The sequence below is a fragment of the Cygnus olor genome, chromosome 4 (genome assembly GCF_009769625.2).
Source record: "Cygnus olor isolate bCygOlo1 chromosome 4, bCygOlo1.pri.v2, whole genome shotgun sequence".
NCBI classification, from domain to species: Eukaryota; Metazoa; Chordata; class Aves; order Anseriformes; family Anatidae; genus Cygnus; species Cygnus olor.
The window spans coordinates 66,690,764-66,717,019 of NC_049172.1; the positions used below are offsets into that span (position 1 = coordinate 66,690,764).

At 36.2% G+C, this 26,256-nt stretch overlaps 1 protein-coding gene across 11 annotated transcripts in view; it reads right to left on the reverse strand.

Annotated features, from left to right (window-relative positions):
* Positions 1-1,379: 1,379 nt before the first annotated feature.
* ACOX3 (acyl-CoA oxidase 3, pristanoyl) overlaps positions 1,380-26,256 on the reverse strand; it is a 34,902-nt gene continuing 10,025 nt past the window's right edge. For 9 of the 11 annotated variants that reach the window (XM_040555562.1, XM_040555558.1, XM_040555560.1 and 6 more), the window contains 11 exons: positions 17,717-17,813; positions 17,110-17,292; positions 15,601-15,723; positions 14,103-14,223; positions 13,493-13,612; positions 12,703-12,816; positions 10,938-11,053; positions 8,031-8,205; positions 7,420-7,487; positions 6,705-6,791; positions 1,380-2,713 (listed from right to left, as the gene is read on the reverse strand). In XM_040555562.1, coding sequence (XP_040411496.1) covers positions 2,594-2,713; positions 6,705-6,791; positions 7,420-7,487; positions 8,031-8,205; positions 10,938-11,053; positions 12,703-12,816; positions 13,493-13,612; positions 14,103-14,223; positions 15,601-15,723; positions 17,110-17,292; positions 17,717-17,813 — 1,324 coding nt within the window. In that variant the 3' untranslated portion in view covers positions 1,380-2,593. Of the gene's footprint in view, positions 2,714-5,299; positions 5,364-6,704; positions 6,792-7,419; positions 7,488-8,030; positions 8,206-10,937; positions 11,054-12,702; positions 12,817-13,492; positions 13,613-14,102; positions 14,224-15,600; positions 15,724-17,109; positions 17,293-17,716; positions 17,814-26,256 lie in introns of all 11 variants that reach the window. The other 2 variants (XM_040555564.1, XM_040555563.1) reach the window with 1 other exon arrangement.

Genomic DNA, 26,256 nt, shown 5'->3' on the forward strand with positions numbered 1-26,256 from the left:
CCCATAATCATACTCTTGCTGGCAGACTCTGCAGTGCTTGCTTTAGTCAAAGTTAGGAGGTTTTCAGTACAAACAGCACACTTCCCTGTCAGTTTGTAGTCCTTATCAGCACGAAGGGGCTCAGCTTTTATCAGGAATTTTGGATGTTGACTTAATAGTAGTCATAAATAAGATTAGCTGGAACTGTTGAGGGATATATTTCTACAGAAGTGATATGATTATGTTTTTCCTGTCATGTTTGGTAGATAACTCTGGGGCTCAGTGTGTCTTCAGTTCAGTTCTAATGCAACACAGCTGATTTTTCAGGAGTGGTTTTTTTTTTTATGAAAAAAAATGTGCAAAACACTCTTTTTCTTCTGGGCTGCAAAGGTCTCACAAATAAACTTCTAGTCTATAAATACAGCTCTGTTATGTTTCTTCTTCCCAGGTGTGGATAGAGGCAGGAAAAGACTGCATCGCTCACAAAGAGCTGAGAGGTGACGGTGAAATCCCACACGTGTAAGACAGTAAGACATAACGTTGCTGTGATCAGTTGGTAGTAGTGAATGTAGAATGGCAGATCAGTGCTGCTGCTTGCTCCATTTTATGCAGCAGGGCATCTCTTCTCCGTTTTGCCCCTTTTGATACCAGCGATCCTGATGTTCACACCGGATATAAGGCACGATGTGCTCTACCTACTACCATCAGGTCTGCACAAATGCAAGTAGTAGACAGCTGCTGGATTCCCCAGTGACACAGAAAATAGATGAAGATAATCATATGACTCCATAATTCTATACAATCTAATCTAGCTGTAGTGATCTAATATTTTCCATGGGATGATACCACCTATTGGACATCCTTAAAAGAAACAAAACAGTTCAAAGAAAATAAATACTTAATACTGATCTGTTTTTCAGCAAAGATGGCTAAACTTTTGACTGTTTCATACAGTTCAATAGCTAGACAAAGATCTTGTGTTGGGACATCCTGAACTGTAGTATTCATTAGAGAAGAATAAAGAACTGAGACAGAAGAAGAAAGAATAGTTCCAATGGAACTACACAAACATATATTTTTGTTTGTTTTTTACTAAAGTATGTTGAGGGTGATCTTCTTCTGGTTGACCATGAATTGCTCTTAAAACCTTAAAAAAATCTGTTTGTTAAATAAAGGTAAATAAATGTACCTTGAGGTCCTCTGAGAGATCTTGACACTGCCCTTTCAATGCATTCTCCAGCAATGAAATGTTTCCTGAACTCTGTGAGATTTACATGGAACTGTAGAAGCCTCTACAGAACTACTTGATCATATTGTAGCAGTCTGTGAAGACTTACTTTCAAATATTGACATTGCAGCTATTGAGGAAATTGTAAAACTCCACAAAGACAAGGGTCTGATTCTGCTCAAGTGGAATTCAACACTCAAGTATTGAATTCACATTCATTTAATAGCCCAAGCCAAAAATCATCCATAATTAGCCATAAATACTCAACTTTTGAACTGATAAATAATCTCTTTGGCTTGAAAGGATTGTTCATAACAAAAAAAAAAAAAGAAACAAGATTTAGGCATAACAGTACTTCAGTTCATAGACACAATAAAGGAAAAATTAGTTTTTCACAACATATCTGAAACAAAATATTCTGAATTTTCAAAGTTCTGTTAGTCTTTTCCATTTCTGAAGAAAAAATGACAGTTAAAAACATTTGACAGTTAATATAGCTGAAAGTGAAAAATACTAATACATTTAATAATGCCTATCACTGTTGTATGTACTTTTAATTCTTTATTTATAATAATTCGAATATATTCTGACCTAAAACAGTGCAATTTCTGTGCATCAACACATACCAGACTTGATACCAGTTATGCAGCAGTGAAAATGTTATAATCAACAATGAAAATATATACAAGACTTTTGAGTTTGTACTACTACATCAAAAAAAGATGCATGAATCATGTTTGATTTGTTGTATGTACAGATGTTGTATGTACACACAATTCAAAGGCAGATTATCTAAAAACCCAATCCTCTTCTTGCATTGGAAGAGCAATTAAGCAGTTTAACACAGAGGTGCATGAAGTAAATCAGAAGAGCTTCATGGCTGTCAGGAATGAATCCTGTCTCTTATTGCAGGTTTACCACTGCTGATGTTCTTGTTGTCTTTTTCCTTTTTTTCTTCCGATTCTCTTTTATTTTGCTAATATTATCCTAGAATCTTGAAAAAAATAATTTGTTCAGTTTGTTCATATGCCCTGGAGGAAATGTTTTTTAACTATTTAACTTCTGTAATATGCCATTGGTCTAGAGAGCAATTGGAACACTTCATTTACAGAAACTTTGCAAAGCAATGATCATTATGAACCTTCATTCTTTGTATTTAACTGAGTAAATATGAATAGTGTGCAGATGTGTTGCTCCCACTCCTGTCATTATTATGTTAAGAGTCCTTGAGACCAAGTTGGACCTGATTTCAAAGTTATTTTAAAACTTGGCACTTCTATATGAAAATCTTTCTTTTCAGTGTTTGACATATGGTCTCATTTCCTCCTGACGTTTGAAATATGGTATCCATCTCAGGCCTATCTGGCCTTTTACAAGTTGTTTGGTTTACAATCTTGACCTCAGCCTGCCTGTAACAGGTTTATTAATACAAAATTCTGCCCACCACGAAGGTCTGTTCAGAGCTTTGTTGCCTTGAAGGATCTCCGACCACATATTCTTATATAACTGAAAAGAAAAAAGAAAAAAAATTATACAGAAAATAAAACCAGGAAAAATTCTACAAGATAAATTACCAAACTTACTGGTTGAAACAAGTCTGTGACTGAATTTTTAGGTAATGAATGTGAACAATTATGTAGAGGTAAGAATAAATACAAAGACGAAGCTCAAAATTTCAAAGTACTCTTAACATCAAATATCCATACAAATCATTTAGACCATCTCTGGCATAAGAACAGGGAAATAGTAATCTTTATGATTTTTTTGTTTTATATTTTACAGTAGTTGTATTATGAAAGGTAGAAATTTGGAAGCAAGCTAATCAAGCTAATCTTTGCTCTGTCCAAACCTGAAGACTGTCGGAAAGCACTCATGCATGTCTGTTTTCACCTTTATTTCAACACATTTCTGAATAGTACTGCAACTTCTCTCCCAGATGTGCACTGTTCAGTCCGAGCATAAGAAAGTTCTCTCTTATAAGCAGATTGTTAATTCATCACTCTTCATCAATTTGCAATTTAATGTGGAACAGTTAAAAAAGGTACATGAGAAGTAAATTCTGTAGAAGTGTAATTTCAGAAACATTTGGCAGCTCATAATTAACTTAAGCTTAAACCTTTAAATAACATTATAGAAAGGTGAGGAGGGCTGTATCTTCAGCAATAGGGCTGAATACAGCACAATACCATATTAATTTAGTATAACAGCAGTCTCATACAAAGTGAAAAGCCTTTCATCCACATCAAAAGAAGGCTTGACCCTATATATTTGTGGTGATTTAAATAAATACTGACATAAATCCTCTGAGTATTAAATATATTTTCACCTTGATTATGTGGACTTATGTTAACTATTTCACCCATTCCAAGCTTGGCTTAACATTGTCTAACAATTTTTAATTAACCTTGAAATAAACACAGAGATAACTTTACATACTTAAACTGAGATTGTCAAAGTTTCTTTTAAATAAAACCTGAAATCTTATTCATTGCTTAAAGCTGCCCATAATAGATTTGGAAGCTTTTCTTCTGCCTATGAACTGTGGCTTGTGGTGAAAGCCATTCCACTTCAGTGCACCATAGGTAATCCTGAATTAAATTCATTTTCCTGTTATGCTTGGATAATCTATTCTGTATCATACTGTAATTTGTACTAAAATGATTGCATTGGTTTTGTTAAGTTGCAAAGATGGCACTGAACAAAGAATTAAATATAGACAGTCAGGAGACAGGGAGCTTTAAGTATTTTCTCTGAGTGAGGGATTGGCAGACTTTTTCAAACTAGAGTTGAAAATATATGCACAAATTATAAACCACAGACTTTGAGGCAGTTCAGAAAACCTCCCTGAATTCTGTAGAACATGGGTTAGATATCACTGCTTGAAATTACTTTCCCAATATAACTCAATCATCTTAGAAAAACCTTAGCAAGTATTTAGTATACTAGGAAGTCAATAGGGTTTACAGTCCTAATCTGCTTGTCTCACATTGTTCAAGGTCTGTACTGCAATTGATGCTGTGGGTTGCCTGATGGTTTCCAAAGTCCTAAAATGCAGTGCTCTTGAGCTGAAGATACACAGTTGCTGGAGTAAACTGACATCATTCTTTTGTGATAGATTTTCTAAACAAAGGAAATTCTGTAAGAAGGGTGTAAACTGCATTGATTTCAGTGATGTATATGGAAATAAATCAGTTCCAAATTCCCAATATTCATCCTTGATAAGTCTACATGGCTTCTGTATTTGTGTGAGTAATCAATCCAAACTTCTTGTTAGAGTGCACAAAATAACCCCAGGTAGGGATAGCCAAATCCACCACATGACAGTTTTATCAGCTAGTGATAAGCAATCTCCAGCTGACTGGTAGAAAGGGAGTAGTATTCTAGGAACAGATCACTGTGTACTAGCCATGTATTCTTGGCTATAGCATCCACTGTCAGCTTCTGTTAGAGACAGTATATTGGGTACCAATGGGCTTTTGGCCAATATAGATATTTTTACAGTCTTACAGATGATGTTCCTTCCCTTAGAATTATGTTGGGAGGTTCCCTCCCATAACCTCTTTCATTAATTTAAGCCTCAAAAATCCACAGGAAGGAAAACAAAGCTTCCTATCATGATTACAGTCCTCTTGTTGAGGTGGCTTGATATGTAGAGCAAGCCCTTTCTCCTTTATTTGTAGAGACTGTGTTACCAAAGTAATCATTCTGTGAGGTCAGCGTCTCTTTAGAAACATCTGGGCTGCCTTCTGTATTGCTTGATCACCATGGGAACGATGGACAACTTGAGACATAAAGACACAGACAAAGAATATTGAAAAGCATTGAGTACACTTGACTCAGCAATCCTGTCAAACTTCCTGGCACTCTCCCCAGGCTCTAGTGATTCTCTGCAGGGTCTCTCCACACTAAACCAAACTGCTGTACTGTGACACCAGTCTCCACGTAATAGTTATCCCACAGCTTGGCTCTGCTGAGTAGGGCTGGCCAGTAAGCAAGAATTTTTGGTTTACTGAGGCTTTGGAATGAAATACAGCTCCTTAAATACGCCAAGAAAAAAAAATAAAAGAAAAAAAATCAGAGAGGAACCATGACCTAGTAAAGCCAAATCCATGGTGCACCCACATCCTGCATCCTGCTTGTAGGTCTGGTGACACCTCTGAAAGGATATAGCAGATATAGGTGGATATATAATTTATATTATATATATAATATATATAAATAATAATATATTCATTTAAGCAAGGAGAGGTGCTCACAAAACACTGTCTCTCACATTTGTATTGAGATCACTGAGACCCCTTGGGTAATGCTGTACCTTGTACTGGTTAGCAAGGGACCCAGACTGCTACATACTGCTTGGTACAACACTTGGGAAGCACTTCATGGCAGGTTGTTCCTACATGCTCAAAGCAGAGTAGAAAGGTAAGAGTAAGGAGGAGATGCTGGCTTCTACGGATCTATCATAAATGAAGTAAACAAAACCAGAGTTTCGTAACAACTTATCTGTCACCTTGTGACAACTGCTGCATATATTCTACAATTCTAACAATCCTTAACCATTGGGGCTTGTGTTTCCTAGGCTATGAATTATGTAAACACACACACTTAACATTGAAAGGTTTCTAGGAGCTATGATTAAGTGGGATTTTTAATTATTCCGAGATTGCTAGATGAAAGACAGTGTAAAGGTACTTGGGGAGAATTATTGACTACACAACTGCCAAGGGTTAGAAACATACTGGGTAGATGAATTAATTTGATTGCGGTGTGTGCCAAACTTCCCTGATTTACTAGGAGAATGATGGCAAACTTGAGCATCAACTTCCTCGACCCTCCCATATATGCAAGAAATTCCAAACAGAGCTAATTTTGGTGTCAAAACGTGCTGGCTCTAATTGTACCTTGGAATATGTGACTTGTTGCTGGATGTATGACACACTGCTGGTGAAATCATACCAATTTATTTTTGTCTTGAAAAATACTTACATATTTGAATTTAAAATTTTCCTTTCTCCTATTATAATTAGTATTTTACAAAAAATTAATAGAAGGAATTGATTTCTACACCATTTATAGGTACATCACACAAAACTGGGAGTGAAGTGAATACCAATAAATGCAGCACAATCTTATAAAAAGTCCTAGGCAGAATACATCTTACTATCTCTCTGAGGTATTAAGCTATATACTGAAGATATTTTACTTCCTAATTAATCTTAGAAGATGGTACAACTTTTTTTTTTCCAGTTCAGCAGCACAGGTCTCCAAAAGAGCAAATTCAAACAATACTGTACAACTTTCCCACTGAAGTGTATCTCCAGCAAATAAATTCAAAACGTCATGCTTTGCTGACGTCAATTTAACTAATATAATTTCTGCTAACAAAGGGTCATCTTTTCTTGCTTAGCTGTGAAGTGTTTTGAATACATTACAGCTATTTACAGGACACATCATTCTTAGTGATTAAACTTACCAGTACTAAAACAGGTTTTCTTACCTCACCACTAGCTTTACCAATGGGAGAGTTGAGAATGAAGTCAGGAGGAGCAAAGACATCAACAAGGGCAACTGCATCATCTTTCAACTGTTTAAAAACAAAAGACATACATTTGGCAACTTCTGCAGTTGTCTATGGCTATCTGTGAACTACAGAACAGCATAAAGATTATTTTCATAAAGTACCAGTTAGTGGTAACTTAATAGAAAAATTAATCGTGTAATTGCCAAAAAGAGACTGTATTCTAAAACATATTTCAACCAAGATCATACTGTTTATACACATAAAAACATAGAATTTAGAACTTTAAAGACATAACTTCTAAATTCTTGTTTTAAATTTTATTTACCTGGGAAAAATATGACCCACTCTGAAAAGCTTTTGTGCTGAGAAAAACAATTCATGAGCTAACACAATAATGAAATAAGTAGCAGTGGATTACAGTATTTTGATGTCTTTCCAATGAAGACTGCAAGACCACAGGTAAAGAGATCATTATTTTGTAAGTTATACCATTCCTCATTTTCTGGTAAATAAACTAGGACTAGATCCCGGGTCAATGAGTTACTAATCTCTTTACATCAAGTTATTCGGAAACTACTGAGGCAATATCCTGCTAATTTATCCCTTCAAGTATGGAATATATGCCACGTCTCTTTTTTAGTATCTATATACTATATTTTTTAAACACAACAAATAACATTGATTTGCTTACCCTGTAGCAAAGCTCCAGAATAGCATTCTGAATAAATCTGCCAGCTTGTTCACCTGAAACATAGCCACCTGCAAATACATTCACAACAAAATGATCAAAGAAACTTAAAGCAGTTAAGATTACACTGATAAAATCCTTTTAGTAAGGAGTTAAAAATCCTTTTAAAAATCCTTTTAGTAAGGAGTTTATCAGTTCAGTATTCAAGAGACCAAATGCTCCTATGTAATTGGATTGACTGTTATTTATTAATGAGCTGACTGCAAAACCATTAGGCTAAGACACTGGGGGACTTTTGCATGAACAAGCATCTACTACATCTGGCTTCCTATCCTGCTGTCTCCCCCAAGCACTGGGCCACATCAAAACTTGTGAATCCTCCATCACCTCAGAGCTAAGAGAGAGTCTTTTGGGTTAATCTGTAGCTTCAGATCCATGCTCCTGAAAATTTTGTCCAGAATGAATGTTCTACGTTACAAAGGCAGTAAGAAAATGCTGTAATCATGGGGTCCCTCCCCCTGCTAAAATACAACTTAGGAAAAAAATCCCTAACCTTTAGGTTAGGGCTTTTATAAAGTGACATGCATAATATGTAGTCAGGGAGCTGATCTCACCTTGGTAGAGCACAGCCAGATGTTTACTTAAAGACCAGAGTCCATACAGCGCACTGAGATTCTTAAGCACTGTCTGCAGAGCAGATGGTATGTTGGGATCATGAGCGTAGTCATGGTATCTTTGTAAGACTGTTTGTTCAATAAAAGCAATGGCTAGTGATCGACAGTAGTACACCTTAGGAAAGAGAAGAGAAGGATATTGAGTAATGAAATACAAGGAAACAATCCTCAGCTGCTGCAAAATGGCATTGCTGTGGTGATGTCAGTGCAGAATTGTTTGTTTAGATCTGCTGTTGCAGCTTGAGATTAAAGAAAGTCTAAGAAGAAACTCTAGGAGAAAAAACTCTACAATGTCTTTGCAAAGGTTAGTTATAAAAGACTTCATGAAACGCCCCTTTAGAAATAAGATCCTAATTTTCTACCGTGTTCCAGTTTGAGTAGTCTCTTATACCAATCTAAAGGGAGCACAGATTGTATACCTAAAATATAAACTGACTTGGTAGTGCATGTTGCACCAAGACTGTATGGGAGCAAGTAGTTACATTAGACAGAAGACCAAGCAAAACCAGGACTGCTAACTTCAGGGTCATTAATAAACCCATTAAACTCTAAAATGATAAAGGATGGTTTACATTTATTTAATATTATGCAGAATTTTATAACAAGGATAAAAATGTCAAAGTTGTTCAGTAACCTATTGAAAATTTACTACAGTCCATTCAAATAATAAAATCTGATCATGTTAGCATGAGTCTATTCAGTGCAACATGCTTTGAAAGAACTACCCAACTAATCCTTGCCAACTATGAGATCAGAAAGGCAAAAGTCACCACTTAATAGTCACTGTTAGTATGGAATATGAAACTTTAAGTGATTGTACTCATACAGAAAGGCTTGTCAACTTTTTTGTACTTCACCTTTGCTGTATGATGGTGCATATATGTCCTGTCATCAAACAGACTGCTGGCTGAAAACATCTTAGTTGGTGAATAGAACAGGAATATAGAACTGTAATGGCTGATTTGTTGCACTGATGTAAACTGATGTTTGCTCTTAGCCCATTTGTTGAATTTGTTTCATTTAGAATTAGTTGATTAGTTTTCCTTTTTTAAAAAATACTTTTATCATCTTTGCTTTTAAATCGATTGTAGGATTAAAAAAAGGCATATTCCAAAGATCACTGCATCTCTACTGATAACTGTACAGTGGCATACTTACGACCAAGCTCGGATACAAGTATAAATTGCAAAATCGCTACTATCTGCAGGTTTAGGGATGACCTCCCCCTTAGTAGATAGACTTTTTAATATCAGAATATTGAAATGTCAATTCTTTAGTCAGAATGAAATAGGTTTCAATATCCCAAATGCAATATTAACAATTAATTCCCTATTCTTCTCTCCTATAAATTCTATTTCCTTCTTTACCTTTGCTTGCAATTCTGTATTGTTTCTATCAAGCTCCTGGCTGAAAAGAAATGGACCTTCTTGCTTCCTGAAGTTGGTAAACTTCCAACCAGTGTGAGACATCATAGACAAGTAATATAAAGTACTTTCTCCTTTCTGCCTTGGGACCTAAGTTAGGAATCTCTTCCAGATTTCCCATAGCAAGAAAAAATACCATATATTTGTCAGCCAGTGGGCTGACAGAGAAGTGTTTCTTCATGCCCAGAAAGTTTTAAATCAAACATGTATTAAAGCACAGCTTGTAAATCATTTTCAGATACTTTTGAGGCATGTCATTTAAAATAAGAAATCCCTCTGTTCTGAAGATGAATTGTAGGGAGAAAAGAAAACCTAATGACCTGAGGTATATCAAAGCCTATCTCAAAAGCAGCTGTGTGCCTAAATTTCTTTAAATTTTAGCACACTGAAGAGAAGTGAGGTGAGTAATCTTAATACCGCTGTGCAAACAATCCTCTCTGGCCCTGGCACAAGCCTCCCAGGAGCTGGCCAGCTGACAAGCAATCAGATTCAAATTTCTGAAACTTATCTTGCATTCAACTGGAGGGCAATTCTCATTCTGAATTTCACCCTGAAGGGCATCTCTAATAGACTGCTTCTAGAGTAAAAACAGGAAACTTTTCCTCTCCTCTACCAGTGGTTTTACATAGACTATCCCTTGTTGAAGCCAGACTGGACCTTTCTAGGTGAAGAGTTGAATTTTCCTTCCTGCTGCTTTTTAACGAGCTTTGCAGATAAGGTAAACCACATTGCCCATCTTCAGGGAACAGATCTCTTTCCTTGGTGACAAATGACAAGTCTTATTTTCTTGGATACAAGCCAGTTTCTCATGAAGGTACCAGACGAATTTGGGGAGCATGGGGATATAAACCAAAATTTGGAGTTAAGCCATTACTAGCTGTTAGAACTCTATGGTGAGAGAGTGGATCTGCTATTTGTAGATTGTCAACGTTTCCTTTTCAGGTTCCAATGCTTTCAGTCTGGTATCTTTCATGAGTACTTTGCACTACAGAAACTGGAGATGGAAAAGACCTATTAGGTCATCTAGTCTACCTACCTGCCAGAGCAAGATTCTTTCCTACAGTATGTATTTGGCCACAAGAGCAGATGGAGATGTAATAATCAGATGCCGCAGTAGATTTAATAGTAGCAGATTTAGTTTTCAGAAGTTGTGATAACAAACTTATATACACCATCCAGCACATGCCTGCAACTTTTCTGAAGGGAAATATATCCTGGAAGACTTCTGTTGATCATAATCGTCCTCCTTCTATCATGTTCAATATGATTCATATGGACAGGAATTACATATTATAAGTTATATGACTCGCTGCTTTTTGCTTAAGGAAATTGTACTTCCTGACACAAGAAGATAAAACTAAAATGATCAGGCAAACTTGGATGAACATAAGTAAACAAAATAAGAAAGCTAAATAAGCATTACCTGACAGTTGTTTTTTGCCTCAAAATCACTTTGCCCTGACTGCTTCTCCTTTCTCAGCTTTAGGTCACTTTCTCGGAGCAGGTTGCAAACCAGCCACTTATATGCTGCTAAAGGAACTGTGGAAAAGAGAAGTCACATGAAGATTCTACTGCTTTTTTGTTTTTTACCTAAGATGAAAAGTGAAGATGTTAATTGATCCATTAACATGACACTTTGTTCATTATTTTAGCTGCAGTAAATAAATGCTGGGTAAAATAGATTAAAACGATACAGTGAAGACCTACTGCACCTGACCATGCGCTAATTCCAACTGTTCCCAAGCTAAAAGACAAGATATGTCTACAGCTCAATTTAGATGCAAGTATTTTCTGATTTGATCAAATTTTTTACCTTGTTATACTCTCTCCCATATTAAGACCTAGGTCTATAAGATACTCATTCTCTTCTGAAAATACAAGATCAGAAGAAGGTGCACGATCTGTGGGCCCACCCCCTTCGCAGGTGTGATGTTACATGCTTGCAAAACACATGATTTGTAACATTGCAAAGGTGGCCAAATGTAATTGTATGTGAATGAACTACTTTGTACGCTTGTGTTACATTTTTTACAGCAGCCTGGAACTATTAAGAGGAAAAGTACTTCAGCATAAAGTCCCTGTAATAAATCCTGACAGCATGTGTGTTAGCTGAAGATTTTATGTAGGATATTATCTAGGCAATTATGAGGGTTCACATGCTGCCTAGGCACCTGTTTTAAAATCCCAGCTTCTAACAGAATGCAACAATAAACAGATTCATATATTTTTTAAACTGTAATCTGGTTCAGTGGGAAACACAAGAGAAAATGTTTTAAGGTATCAGTTTGTGCTCTGCTGGACTTCGCAAGCTGGAGACATACAACAAAGAAGAAAGCATGCAGTCATTCTGAATTAATCTTTTTCTTATAAGCCTTTATATTTGGAGTTTCTTCATATTTTCCTCATATCTATTATGGTAGCATATTGATACTCTGCATCACTACCTAAAGCACAGTTTTTCTGCAATTATTTGAGCACTAAAGTGGTTACTGAATTTTAGGAACCAATATTATTGTCCCTTATGCATTAAGACTGGAGTTTCTTCATCTAGTATGTTCTCAGTTTCACAAATCCACTTTTGCTCATTTCCTTGTCGCTATCTCATTACCTCTTCATTTCTCTGTTAATTTTTGCCTCCAAGGGCCAATCTAGGCTCACAGTGATACAGAAGAGGGAACAGCGTGTCATGTCATACTTGATTATAGTACAGTAAGCCAGGAAAACTGCAGGGAGTTTTATTTCACCATTACTCTTTTTTCTCCATGCAACCCGAAGCAATAGTCAAGAGTGTACACACTTAAAGCCCTTCCCAACACATTTCTAAATCATGTGTATCTTTTCCTAAAATAAGAAATTTTAAAATTCCAAGGTAGTGACAATCCGTGTCCCTCACAACAGTTTCACTTGAAAACAATGATGCAGTGGCAAAAAAAAACTAGATTATAAATTATATTTTAGAAGAATAAAAATGGAAGAAAAACAACTGATGCTATCTTTGATTCCAAAATTAAGGCTGGGGATAAAAAAGTATTATTTTGAAATGAAAACTGAAATACATTTAATACAAAGAAAGTCAGCAAATAGCAATGTGAAAAATATGTAATAAATAGCGGAGAGTGAATCTCCAATCTCTAGATCTGGAAAGAATTTAAGATTCTAGAATGAGTTTAACAACAACAAAAGTCTACCTGAGGAGTCCATGCAGTCTTCAACACTAATGGCTGTGAATTTCCAGCCAAGGATGTGATGGTAGTCTTGCAAGAAGTTTATTGTTCCAAGAGGGGATTCGAAAGGCACTTTATCTGAAATACCAAAGAAAATAAAACTGATTTATGAGAAAATAAATTAGACTCTTTGGAACTAAAAGCCTATTACAAAGCCATGCATACCCTTGAAAGGCCAGATGCAATTAGGACATAATATTTATTTTATTATGGCCTAGTCCAGCCAAATGAGATGGCCGACAAGTGCTGAAAAAATGACATCACTGCCTATAAGTCCCATAAGATTCAACTCCTATTGCTGAGTTTTCCAGCTGGTGAAAATTACAGTTAGAAAACTGAAACAAAATCATCTGTCTGAAGAACTACAACATGTACCGATGAAGAAGACTGCTACCAAGTTAGGTGGTATGAACTGTTTTAAGTATAATGAACAGAGCATACCCAGACTTAGAATGACTTCAGGAGTAGTTCCATTGAACTAACCTGCACTTCTCAGGGAGTAAAATACTGCTTAACATGATCAAGAATGGCAAAACATCTAGTTAGCTACTGCAAGACACATGAAGAATTATATTTCTTGCAGCAAGTATCTGTGTATTTGTAAATGTATCATATGATGGAGTCTGTAGCACATTATTTATGCTCTACAGAATGATTAAATGACTATCAGTTGCTTTCAGTATGAAATTACCTCCTAATTCCATTACCTACTCACTGCTGGGTCCAACACATGATGCCACAATAAAAAACTTACCTCTTATGCAATTCATCCAGCTCATTAAATAGTTGCTGGTTTGCTGAAGCAGGACATTGTTATCTCCCTCATATGTGCAGTTTGGATCATTGTCATTTCGGATTTCACCCAGACGATTCACTTAAAAAGAACAAGTGAACACGTTAATGCATCAAAATGCAAAGCATCAAAAGGAAGCTAAGAGGGATTAAATAATTATACTGTAACAAAACTTAAGAGTTGTCTGTTCCTGTATATACAGGTATTCTTACAAACGTGTCAGCTTGAAAGTTCACTTGTTAGCTTGTGAAAATGTATACTGTGAAGACTTCAGAGAAGTGTGACATTCAACTCAGAAGAGGAACTTTCCTCTACAAAATCTGCATCTTTACTTCTGGAATTGAGACTGAAAAAGACAGTCTTATTTTGTCCAAATGCTGCTGCAGATACTGCACAGGTTTAGTTCTTTTTATGTGGTATCAGGAATAAAATTTTAAAATATGAATGTGAGGAAAAATCCCTTTCTAAATATATTCCTAAAATTCGGATACCATGATGCAACAACAATCAAAGTACATGTGAACATAATCATTTTATTTCTTATTAGTGCATGCAATAGTTTGTGACTTACTCGCAAGGTAACCATGTCCTCCACAAGCTTCTCGACACTCCTGGGCTGCCTGCTGAGCAGTCCAAGAAGACAGTGGTTTGCTGGCAGCACATAAGGCATGAATCTCACGTCCCAAATCAGCCTTGTAAAAACAAGCTACAAGTTAGTAATCATTTTCATGCAAAGTAGGTTTGTGACCAATTAAAGCCATAGCTAAGTGTACTGCTTTTGAAGAAGAGTAACCTAAAATACATACATACAAGTTTCTGAGATCTATGTGAGCGCAGAACCTTTTTTTTTTTTTTTTTGCTGTTCCTCCCCCAAAACAACAAACAAACAAACAAAACAAAACCACACAAAACAAAACAAAAAACTGCCATAAAAACCTTAGATACTAGCATTCTTATAGGGAACAGGAAAATTTTGTGCCAGGTAATGGATACATGATGAGTACATGGCTCTGCATTGACACTAATGCTGTTGGCTTTCCTTTCAAAGTGTGCTTGGAACTTTCATACTATATAGATTTTCTAAAGATGTTGGGTTAATACCACCAAAATTGTTTGAGAGCAATTCCCCATTTTTTAAATTTTTTTCAGATCTCCCATACAACAAAAGAAGTTCATAAGGATTACATTCTTAATACTGTCAACAGGCAGATTTTTCTGTTACAACCTGAGTTTTGCCTAAGATTAGTGACTGCACTGGAGACCTCTAGAGATAAAATAACAGATCAAATAATCAAACAGACTCTTCTGTGCTTTGTGCAAAGAGGATAAATTACATTACCCAGCCACTAGCACAGAAATCTATCACAGGCTTTATTTTAGCTGGAAAAAACTGAATGTTTAAGTGAGATCTGAGCAAAATGTAGCCACTGTGTAGGCCCTTACAGTAAAAAATGTCAAGATTTAAATATATATTTTATATATATATATATATATATATAATTTATATGCTATAAAAAAACATACTGCAGTTATTTTGGCTGAGAATCAGTCCTTGCAGAGACTGATAGATCAAACTACTTTATAAAGGGGTAACTTCTGACGGTCTGCGAGTACTTGAGAAATTCAGCATTAAAACTCAAAAATATTAACGTTTTTCTCCAAAAGCATATTTCCTAATGCATGAATATGAATTGCAAACTCAAGCCAGACTTGCATAGTTTGTGCAGTAATTAAGAATAGCATCATTTCGGAAAGTGTTTGATATATGCCTCCTGCAATATCATTTTTATAACAGTCATAAACTGAATTTACATTATCATATACTTATGATAAACAATTTGCAAGGGGACATAGTCTTAAATGCCAGTGAAACCAATAAAACTTTAACCACTCCATTAAAACTCATTCGGGAGCTTTTCCGAATGCAACTTTATTCACCCATATTTCTGAGACATTGCTCTATCATTCATGATCGTAAGACAGCCTACTTCTAAGTAGGTCTTTCACTTAACAATTTCCAGTCTGTTGAAGTAACAACGCAGCTAAGAGGAAACGTGCAGATATCTCACCTGCCTCTGACTCCTTTGCTTTGTCAATAAGCCTGCAAAAAATTCTACGAAGTTCTCGAACAGTGATTTGGAGAAATAATCTAAGATATAGGCAGCAGCCAAATAAGGAAGAAGACGCCATTGCTGGAATAAAAATTAAATAGATTTGATTGAAAACTGATATACACTTTATAGTTATATATATATAAACTATCTTATAATTTTGAAAAAAAAAACATTATTTTTCATTTTGTTCAAATTGGAGATGTATGTGAAGTTATGGTGAAGAGAAGTTAGCAATAATCATTTATAAACATATAGTTACACTGTTTCAGTCCATGGATTTTATGAATTTGTGATAAACATCCTATTAGGCCAGTGCAGAAGTTCACTGCAGCTTTGGGGACCAATGACATACTTTTGCTCCGTGTTTACACGATATCTGGCATATCACAGTCCACCACCATGGCAGAGGATGTAACTGTTTCACTTGCTTGTTCATTGCTGAACGTTAAATTAGTAGTGCTCTTTGCATTTTGTGAGGAAAAAAAGGAAAGAAAAAAAAAACAGGTCTGGAAAGAAGAGAAAAAGCATCTTTATATGCAAATCAGATGGAAGCCCATGAAGGAGAAGGGAAACTGCTTAAAGAAGCTTTTGTAGTGGAGAAAGAAGGGAATGAAGGTTCAGCAAACAAAGCCTACAGAATAAGCTGAACCTGAACAAAATAGAGGTTCACAAAGTAGTGGGAAGTAGAACCAGGCTTATTCAGATAAGGTGGAAAGAAGGCAGCTTTTGCTAGAGTTTGTTGAAACACATGAAAACTTACAAAGTTGCAAGATTAAACGCAAGCCTGGAAAAAAGGCACCTACTTTGCAAGGACAGAATGGGTAGGTTTGTTATTCTAGCACTTCTTATGTAACAACCGTTCTCATTCAACTGGTCTGAGTTTTCACTATTTTCTAGTTTACCATAACTACTCATTTTATTTTTTCAGACCAAAAGGTGTTTTTCATCTGCATATTCTGTGGAAATAAAGGTTGGCTATATTCCTCTCAAAATTAGTGCTGGCTTGAGGTTTGCTACAATGATTGTCACTGATTTGTATACTTTTAAAGAATAAGGTCTAAAAAACAGAAAATGAGGATAATAGCAAAAGATACACTGACATTTTTTATGCTAGTTTCTTCATCAGTACTTCTTTGTGCACATAGAAGACAGCCTTTCTCTGAAAAGGTTACTATCTTAGAAGACACATGGTTCTAGGTACTTCAGAGAGACACAAATATTTTTATTTATTTATTTATTTATTTCGCTGTCCAAGAACTTATCTCAAAACTCTGATCAAGCCAAGAGAAGTGCTAAGAGGTCTTAAGCTGCGATGAACACCCAAAACTGCACTGGATCTACACTTCAGATGAGAAAGACAACTTTAATTTCACTAACTTCTGTGTCACTATTTTGATTTGCAGTAGCTTTGAATCTGAGTGTCACTACGTAAAAGTTTATAGGTGCAAAGTCCAAAGTTTTTACCTGTGTTTGGTATTCAAGAACAGGTATCTCCTCTTCATCAGTTGGTCCAAACTGACGGCGAGTTGCTGAGAAGCGAATGGCTATTGATAAGGCAAGCTTTAAATTGGTCGCAGAAACTGCTGTGATCAGAATTCTGCCAATGGACAAAGACCCAAGAGATGCACTAAAACGCTCTTTAACATCCTAAATGGATAAAAGGCACAGAGTAAATGGAGGAGGCTAACGTTTCATTTGCCTACCCCATAAAGATACAACTCTGGAGCATGATCAGAAGCCCAGAGGGCTGGACAATTTTATTTACTGATACAGTCAGTTAAGGTGTTCAGAAAAGATCCAAAGCAGTTTCTTTAAAATACTTTGGGACTGATGGGGTACCTCAAAAAGCAAGAAGTCGGTAAAATCAATAAGGTGAATTTAGACACCACTGAAAGACAATTAGAAAATCAACATTCACGTTGACACTGTGTCCACAATCATTGAGGTCCAGGTATCTAGTGCTTACCAACATGAGGCTCGTGCTCTCTCTCTTAACCTACTTGTAGCTTTGTATATTTACATTACTATATTAATGGAAAAAAAAAAAAACAAAACAAACTTTGATTCATACCTTGAAAGAACTTGAGTATTTCCCCTCAGCTGTGACATCTCCAGCTATATTCAGTATGTTTTCTTTAGGTATCCTGACGTTGTGAAACATGGCAAACCTGGTCAAACAAACACACAAGTAATGTAAAATCTACCTTGATATAGTTTAGAGTGTCTACATTACAGAAAAAGGTCACATCATGCATATATCAGTGAACCTATCAAGCCAGGTAGGTAATTTTTGGATAGTATGTATTCATACTCAGGCCAGTAAAGGAAATTCAGTATGAGAGATTATTTGCTGTCACTCTTCAATTTGTTTTTCAAAAATTAAGGTGATGCTTAAAAAACAAACCCTCAGGGTACCCTTTGAGCAACTCCATGAGAAAATAAGTAAAAAACAAACAAACAACAACAAAAAAACAAACAGAAGGAAGAGCAATATATTCTCTTGGAGAAGAGGGACAGCTTTCTGTGTAGTTACTTATTAGAGACCTTATACAGAGTCAGTGCAATAGACACTTTCAGCGACAGACCATAAACCTCTCTGTCTGCATGAACTCAGGAAAGTGAGTTAGCTTGGTATCTCAGTTATCAAAAAGCTTGGGAAGATGAACAATTCAATTCTCTTCTCCTGCTAGAATCAGGCTGGGCCATTCTGATTCCAAAGAATTCCTTGCCACTGATAATTCTACTGAACCAAATGTCTTACTGGTGTACTGAGGGGTTGCTCATTGCAGTCTGGAGATGGTAAATGCATTGGAATAGGGGGACACTTTATTTGTGTGAGTCTAAAATATAGATCCGTGAGGGTCTTCCATGTTTCTTTAATACAAATGAGCACACAGCTGAATTAGTGCACTACGAAGGAACAGAAATGAGAACCTTCCTTTGCTTGAACTCATACTAGGACTTCTATTCCCTGGAATGTGGCATCTTAAGAAGGGATGACTGACATTGTCTTTTCTAAATTGTGGCACCTTAGCAGCAATAAAGAAGGAAGCTGTTAGAATAGGCAGACTGTCCTAAATATTCATATTCTTCAGGAAGAAAGTGTATGAACTGTTTCACCAAAATGGGCAGTACAACTTGGCTCGATAGGGGTAGTATCTGCTCAACTCACAAATATCTCAGTATCTAATAGCACTTGAAAAGCTGCATTTGTAATCAAAGCAAATTCCTTTTGCCTGCCAATACAGGCTGATCTACTTAATAAGGCCCATGAGAGCCAGGTCTTTCACATTAATAAATTACATAAGGGCTGCATTGCTGCATGTGCTTTAAAATTACGAGTTGTTTCCAAGGAAACATATCTGCATACTGAATTTATTCAGCCTTAGAGATACAGGCTATTTTCAAACTTAGCCACAGAGAAAAGCAGACTATCCTAACCAAGAACCAGCTGCTTACTGGCCTTATACATGTGCTTTATTAAGTGTGAGTTTCAGTGAGACAACACTACATAATAGAACCACATTCAGAATTTCCAAAAATCTCATATACATCTTTGTTTATATTTCTTCTTATCACTGAAAACAAAAAATCTCATTCCAAAAAGATCTTTTGGCTAAATTCACTTTCTCTGCTCCCTGTACACCAAATAAAATTAATCACATCTAAGAATGTATAGCAACCCTATTATTTTTAAGCAATAGCATGCACACTAGATAGAATCTGAACTTTTTAAAAATTATTATTCATTACTTTAATTACAAGAGAGTGTGTATGGCAAGGTTTAGGTCCCTGTGAGGCAGACACTAACTGCTGCAGAATACTTGCTTGATATATCTGCCGGTCACAGTAGCTAATCATTGCCATTTCTTACAAGCCATTAGAACAAATGAGAATTTTAAGGAAGAATTTGAATGATGAAAGGCAGCCTTGTAGATTTTTCTAAAGGATCCCTCCCAAGCAGGAAAATATGCATGGAAGAATGCAATGAAGTATCATTTAGAAAAGCTACTGAATGGTGATAAAAACCGGACTTGTGAGCCAGGTTACAGGAAAAGTTGACTTAACAAAGATATGATACACTCTTTGGGCACAGTTTTCGAAGAAATTTCAAAAGTCTCCAACTCTTGGGACTTCTCTTTGCAAATATATATCTGGAGTAGGTTTAGATCTGTGTATGATGATGGCAAGATTCACAGTAGCATTAACGATGAAGATGATAAATTGTCCTTTAGAGTTTTACAATGTAGTGATTAGTTCAATTCATTCAGCAAAGCTGTGCAATTGTAGAAAGTCATTATATTGATGTGTGCTTGAAGCTCTGTATCTACTAACATATACATATTCCATGTAAAAATAACCTCCTTTTAGGAAATGCAAGCCTACTAATATTAAACATGTTGCAGACGTGTGCCAAACAAAACAGCTAGCAAAATAACCTGAACAGTTTTACTCCATTTCTCCAATTGTAATATAAACCCAAAAAGCTAAACCTAGAGCAAGTCTTTACGGAAAGAGAAAATCTTGTAGAAAGTTTTGTTATAATCTGTCAGCCATAAGTATAAGGTAGGTAGTTCTGCACCTTTTTAAGTGTTACCTAGAATTATTTTGATTAAAAAGTATACCTTCTTATAATCACTATTTTTCATAGCTAGTGAACACGAATACTAAATTTCCAGTCATTATATAACAACCTATTTTCTTATTATGAAAATTGATTCAAATAACGCACACTGAGACAGGTTTTAAAAGTTCAGATTTCTTTCCTTGATATTGGCCATTAAAGATACTCTATTTCCTTCTTTTTCTGTAAGCTGCTATCAAAATAGAGGCATGTAAAATGGCAAAAACTTTAAGAAGCCAAGGAGAGAGAGAGAATTAGCAATTAAAAAACCCACAGAAAGCTCCCGTGCGTTAAGAAATATGATATATTGCTTATAAGCACCAATGCTGAAAATAAAAGCAGAACCTTGCAGGATCTGGGAGTTAGCCGACGTTACGAAATGACTGCCAACTGCTGTTATGCTCCTTCTCCAAGAATTTTGCTATTTGAAATTATGAGACATGCTGGCCAATTTGAACTTGATATCGGAACATATTAAAAATAAATAGTAAGCTTTAATGAAGTCAATGATCACATTTCTAATGGTTATTAGCCTAGGAAGCATAGTGAATAGACACAGACCACATCTGTCAACGCATTTAGGAGAAAATCTCCTTAAATAATTGAAGAAAAGTAGAAATATCTTACGATAATGGAACTGTATATACAGCCATGGGGATATCAAGTACCAGCAAGTTTGGAAAATGTCTATGTTTCACATGGTGATGACAAGACCATAGGTTTGAAAGCTACCCTAATTAGGGACTCTTCTGCACAGCAATTAGTGTGTCTGAGATTAAGACTTCTCTGCAAAAAAGACAGATAGCTGACACTTTAAACATGTTTCATAGAGCTCTAAAGAAATGTGGAATTTTACAGAATCTAGTACACAGGTAAAACAACTGTATTTCATACATTTCTACCAAGATTAGCTGAGCAGAGTGAAGCACTATTCCAATAGTAACATTTTTGTTTGGGTTCTTTGGCCAGTGGTTTGGGGAACATTTCAAGCAAAGTTAATCTTACTGACTTTAAATCATGCAAAAGTAATTCATCTGGTGTGCAGTAATGCTGATAAAAAAAAAAAAAAAAAAAAGAGCAGCTGGAAAAGCCATGAGCTCCTTTTGCCAGTACTAAATTAATAAGCTGTTACCTATGGTACAAATAGCTCAAATATGCTTTAGTGAATTTCAGACCCACAAAAATGCCTGTCCTGCCAGCTTTTATTACTGACTATGTTAGAGATGATGCAGTGACAGTTCCGTCAATCCTTTTAGCCAGAAACAGAAAGCAGGTGAATGGTATTGGAAAACTGCAAGTCAAGTGATCTCACGGCTGTTTATGAGACACAGTAAACCTTGGGAAGAATAACATTTAAGAGGTTTGGTGAAAAACTTGTAGAAGAGAAAGAAAACAGCCACGTATTCCAGACTGAAACTCACAGAAAGGTTAAAGTTGAGAAGAGTTACAGAGAGGATGGGGAAAACTGAAACACAGTATTTTAGCTCCAGTTTCTATGAACAAGACTAATCTAAGAATGCAGGTCTGTAGAAGAAATGCTCAACAGCAGTAGTAAAACAACAGAGGCCTCCTAATCCTATCTTAATGGACTTCATGGAGACACAAAAACCCACTCACCCTACAGTTCTTATAGGTTAAGTGCCAGTATGGCAAGGAGTTCCGGATGGTTAGACCCCTGCAAAAGTCAAGAGCAGACACAGCTCTGCTAAGGAAAAAAAAAAGGCTGTCTGAAATGTACTACAGATGTGAGGACCTGTTTCTGCAGGTGATAAAACAACTTCGTGACCAGATCTGAATCCACCTTTCCCCATTAGTACCCTCAGTGCCTGTCATTGTGACAGGCATCGCAATGCACTGGCTGTGGCTACGCAGTTTTGAGGTACTTGCAAGTGACAAAAATGAGAAGGGGATAAGGCATTTCTCTTTAGCAACGTGACCACATCTTAGTGATGTGTGCAGCACTGTATGTATCCATACGTCTCACCTTGACCGTAGAAACTAAGTGGAGAGGGTGAAACAGGGAAATATCAGTGAAGCCACTGGAAAATCACTGTTTTGACTTAAATTGCAAATATACAAGACATGTCTTAAAAAATATTCCTCACAAGGACTAATAGTAGAATATTCAGGTAACTTAAGTTCATGTACAGGTATTTTAACAATTATTTGTATTTTATAGCTGCTTCATCTGTTCTCTTGTTTGTGGCTCTGGTCAGTGGCTCAAGGACAATAAAAACCTCAAACAAGCACGAGCTTGTTATTTCTAGAGAAGCACAACTGATCTCTATGCTTGCTTTCTTATTTACACCCCTATACTGTCACTTTCCCTGTACTGGAACAGCCTCTACTGTGGCCTTGCAGTGAACCAGACCCGACAAATGATCTACTTGAAAATAGACTTTTTTTTTGGTGAGATTAGTTTTCAGACAGTTCCTGTTCCCTAGCTGAGTCCACTGCACAGCACAAATATTCATCCCAGCACAACGAAAAAGGCTGTGTGAGAGTAGAAACAAACAACCAAAGGAGCATAGTGTGCAACTTATCTTCAGCAACTACTGCTTTGGATTGTAAAATGAAGCTCCAAGACACTACTTAGGCTCCAACAGTGTACTTCAGCTCCAGCCTTCCAAGTGAAATAACTGCAAATATTGGGAAATCTAAGTAAGATTTAAGGGCATAAATTCTGGGAAACAAAAATCCTTTGAAGGACTAGGCTTTCATTTGGTCTACACTTAAACTAGCAGAAGCAGAATATTAATGAATTACTGTCACTGAAACTGAAATACTAACCAATACACAATAAATTAAACGATAAATAAATTAGCTAAACATTTAAATGACATAATACAAAGGACTTGAATTTGTATGATGTGTGACATCTCTAGTATGCAAGGGATTGCAGGGAGGGCTTTCAGAACCCACAGTCTCTTTCCAGGAGGACTTCTTTTACATCACTTACTGCTTTTCTGCCCAGCAAATCCCCTTTACCCATTTCCTCTTGGGTGTTGTGTTTGTTTTTTGGTATCGAGAACACTGAATCTAACTTTGTTGTTAGGGAACACACTGAATGTCACAGCAGGTTGTATGTGCAGAGAGATCACGTGCATTTAATTGTATATGAAAGGTTGTTAAAACTGCTAGTAAAAACCCTTCAGTTTTCTGAAGTCCATCATTAAATTAGATACCACTAACAATTCCTCTTCACCCAGAAGGCCCTTTTTTCCCCTAGAACAATTCAGTTCAAATAAACAGCTTTCTCTTTGGCAGTGGTTTGCTGTGCTGTTGATAGCTTCATTTCACTAGTATTTCCCTTATCATAGGTTTTGTCTGCTCAACAGACCATATACACGCTATCAATGTATACAGCTGAACGAACTCCGAGCACGTTTTATAAAGACAGGCATGTTCAGCACTATTTAAGAAACACAATTAAAACTAATTTTCAAACTCTTTCCTACATAGATTCAGCTAAGTATGTTTTCTTTTTCTGAGTTGGGAAAGCAGCAGTTTACAGCTAGTTACAAATGGACATGAAATTGTTTCACCACTGATTTGGTGGCAATCATTCACTGATGTGCACTGCATAATGGGAAAGTTTGGTAATGTTATATTAACCATGGTAGACAAAAACATATAAAAAAAAGGGGGGGGGATGACAGAAATGCCCATCAACAATTACCAAAGCTCTTGCCTTATGTTCCTCCTTATGTTCCTCTCCTGCACCTCCCATACATGTTATTGAAAAGCCCCTGGATCCTAAATACCTTTTTTTTTTTTTTTTAGTGCTTGGTTTTTTTCCCTGATATTTCCATTTTGGGACCACAGTGAACAGCGTATTTCACAGAGTGCTAGAGTACTAGCAACAGGTGGACATTTTTGTATTATAAAAATAAAGACTGAAGCACTTGCATCCCCTAGTGGCAGCCCGATTTATTTTTTGGTAAAAAAACATAAAAAATAGTCTAAATTTACCTTAAGAAAAAATGTAGTTCTATCTTTAATCACATATGTATTTATTACACTAAATTTTGTGAATGACAGAAAGAAAGGAAAATAATTTAAAATAATTTAAAGTGATTTTTTTTTTAATGGGTAGCTGAAGTTACAAAGATTTGCAAAAAACATGATTTTAGGACATTCTAGTTAAAAAGCTATAGGAATTACTCTGAAAGACAGACTCTGAAGGAGCAGGTTAGTCAGTTGAATTCACACCGCAAAAATTTCCACATTACTTCTGCAATTCTTACTTTACAATTTTTGCAATTCTTACTTCTTACATTACACTTTGCATTAGCATGAATCAGTAAAACTTCAGCCAAAGGACAGAGGAGATTAATTTTCTACAACCAAAAGGGATTGCTACAATCACCTTCTCTGTTCTCTTACATAGCATAAATCAATTACAATGTCCAAGCAAACTAGATTTTTTCTCCATGCCCTACATATATGCTTGCGAATTTAAATCTGTATACCCACGTCGAAAAGACATATCATAAACTTCCCCAAGTACAGGAACAAAATCTGACATCTCTATCAGTTTCCTTGTACTCTGATCTTCACTCTGACCATTTATCCGAAGCATAACTCCACGGAAATATACCTGATTTACTTAAATGCCCATGGTAGTTGAACCAGACTTCACACGTACATACGAAAAACTGGCAAAGTATGAGGTAGAGACTAACGCTTTTAATAATAGCATAATGGGATCTAATGCTTTTTAGATGAACATATATACAGATTATATGCCAAATTTTCATTTCGTTCTTTTCCTTCCTCATGTTGTGCTTAAAACAATGTTGCTCATTAAGAATGAGCAGCAGAATTTGACTATTTCTACTGAAATATGAAGCTGAATTACATTTGGAATACTCAAGCCCATGTTGCTGTGCCATCTGGTGGCTACAAGTTTGTAATGCAGATGCAGGCAAATAAAATCCCAACAAAACCTCCCAAAGCTCTTTTCCAGGCCTCTTCTCACACCCGTCCTCTATAAAACTTCATTTGCTGTATGCTTTTTTTTTCTTTCATCCGTGTCTTTACGCAACAGAACATCAATGAGAATTATGTACATACACAGTCAGTGCCATTATTGACACTACAGGTTATTTGGGATATTAGGAAGAAGCTGGTAAAGACAAAAACTACAGAACACCTACGACCTGCTGGAAAGCCAGTCAAAACCATTACATTACAAAGAAGGATACCTTACGAGATCTACATTTTGCTTACTGCAATGGCACACTATGTAGGACAACAATTAAACAATAAACAAACTGAATCAACAGAAAGAAGTAAATTGGAGGCATAAAGAAGTGACACCCACTAACACACCCTTTACTATTTCAGATTTATTGTCTTTAATCAGAGCTATAAAAATAATGTAGGGTTTTAAATACTAATTTTAAAAATATGCTGCTTCTATGCACAAATCTCCTCCCTGTCAGACTCCTTTGGACAGCAGAGACACAGTAGGGTCACTACAATGCCATGACTGAGAAATGAAGCCCAGGAACTTCTTTATTTCAACTGTACACAAAGAATACAGAAAAAGTAACTAACCTCCTCATCTGAACTGGACAGGGTTAGTCCAGGAATCTCATGGTTTAAACAAGGCAGATAATGAGTCTCTGGATTTCTGACACAGGTCAGACCTACTTGGTCACGATAATCTTCTGTCTTTACAGTAAGTCAACAATAAGTCTTGTCTGTGGACCTCAGCTAGTTCTGCTGTGGGCTGGAAATCAACATACAAAATAACTAAGAGCTTACATCCCTGTGGATTTATAGGCTGACATGCTTTAGCTAGTAACTTCATGTGTTGTTGTTGTTGTGTTGTTTTGTTTTGTTTGTTTGTTTTTTAAATATTACTGTTGCAGAGTCTGACTGTAAGACCACCTGGGAACATCCACAGAGTTATCTGTGCCACTTCATATTCTAAAACATGAGTGAAACAGAAAGGCTGAAAGTTGCAGGAATAGAAAATA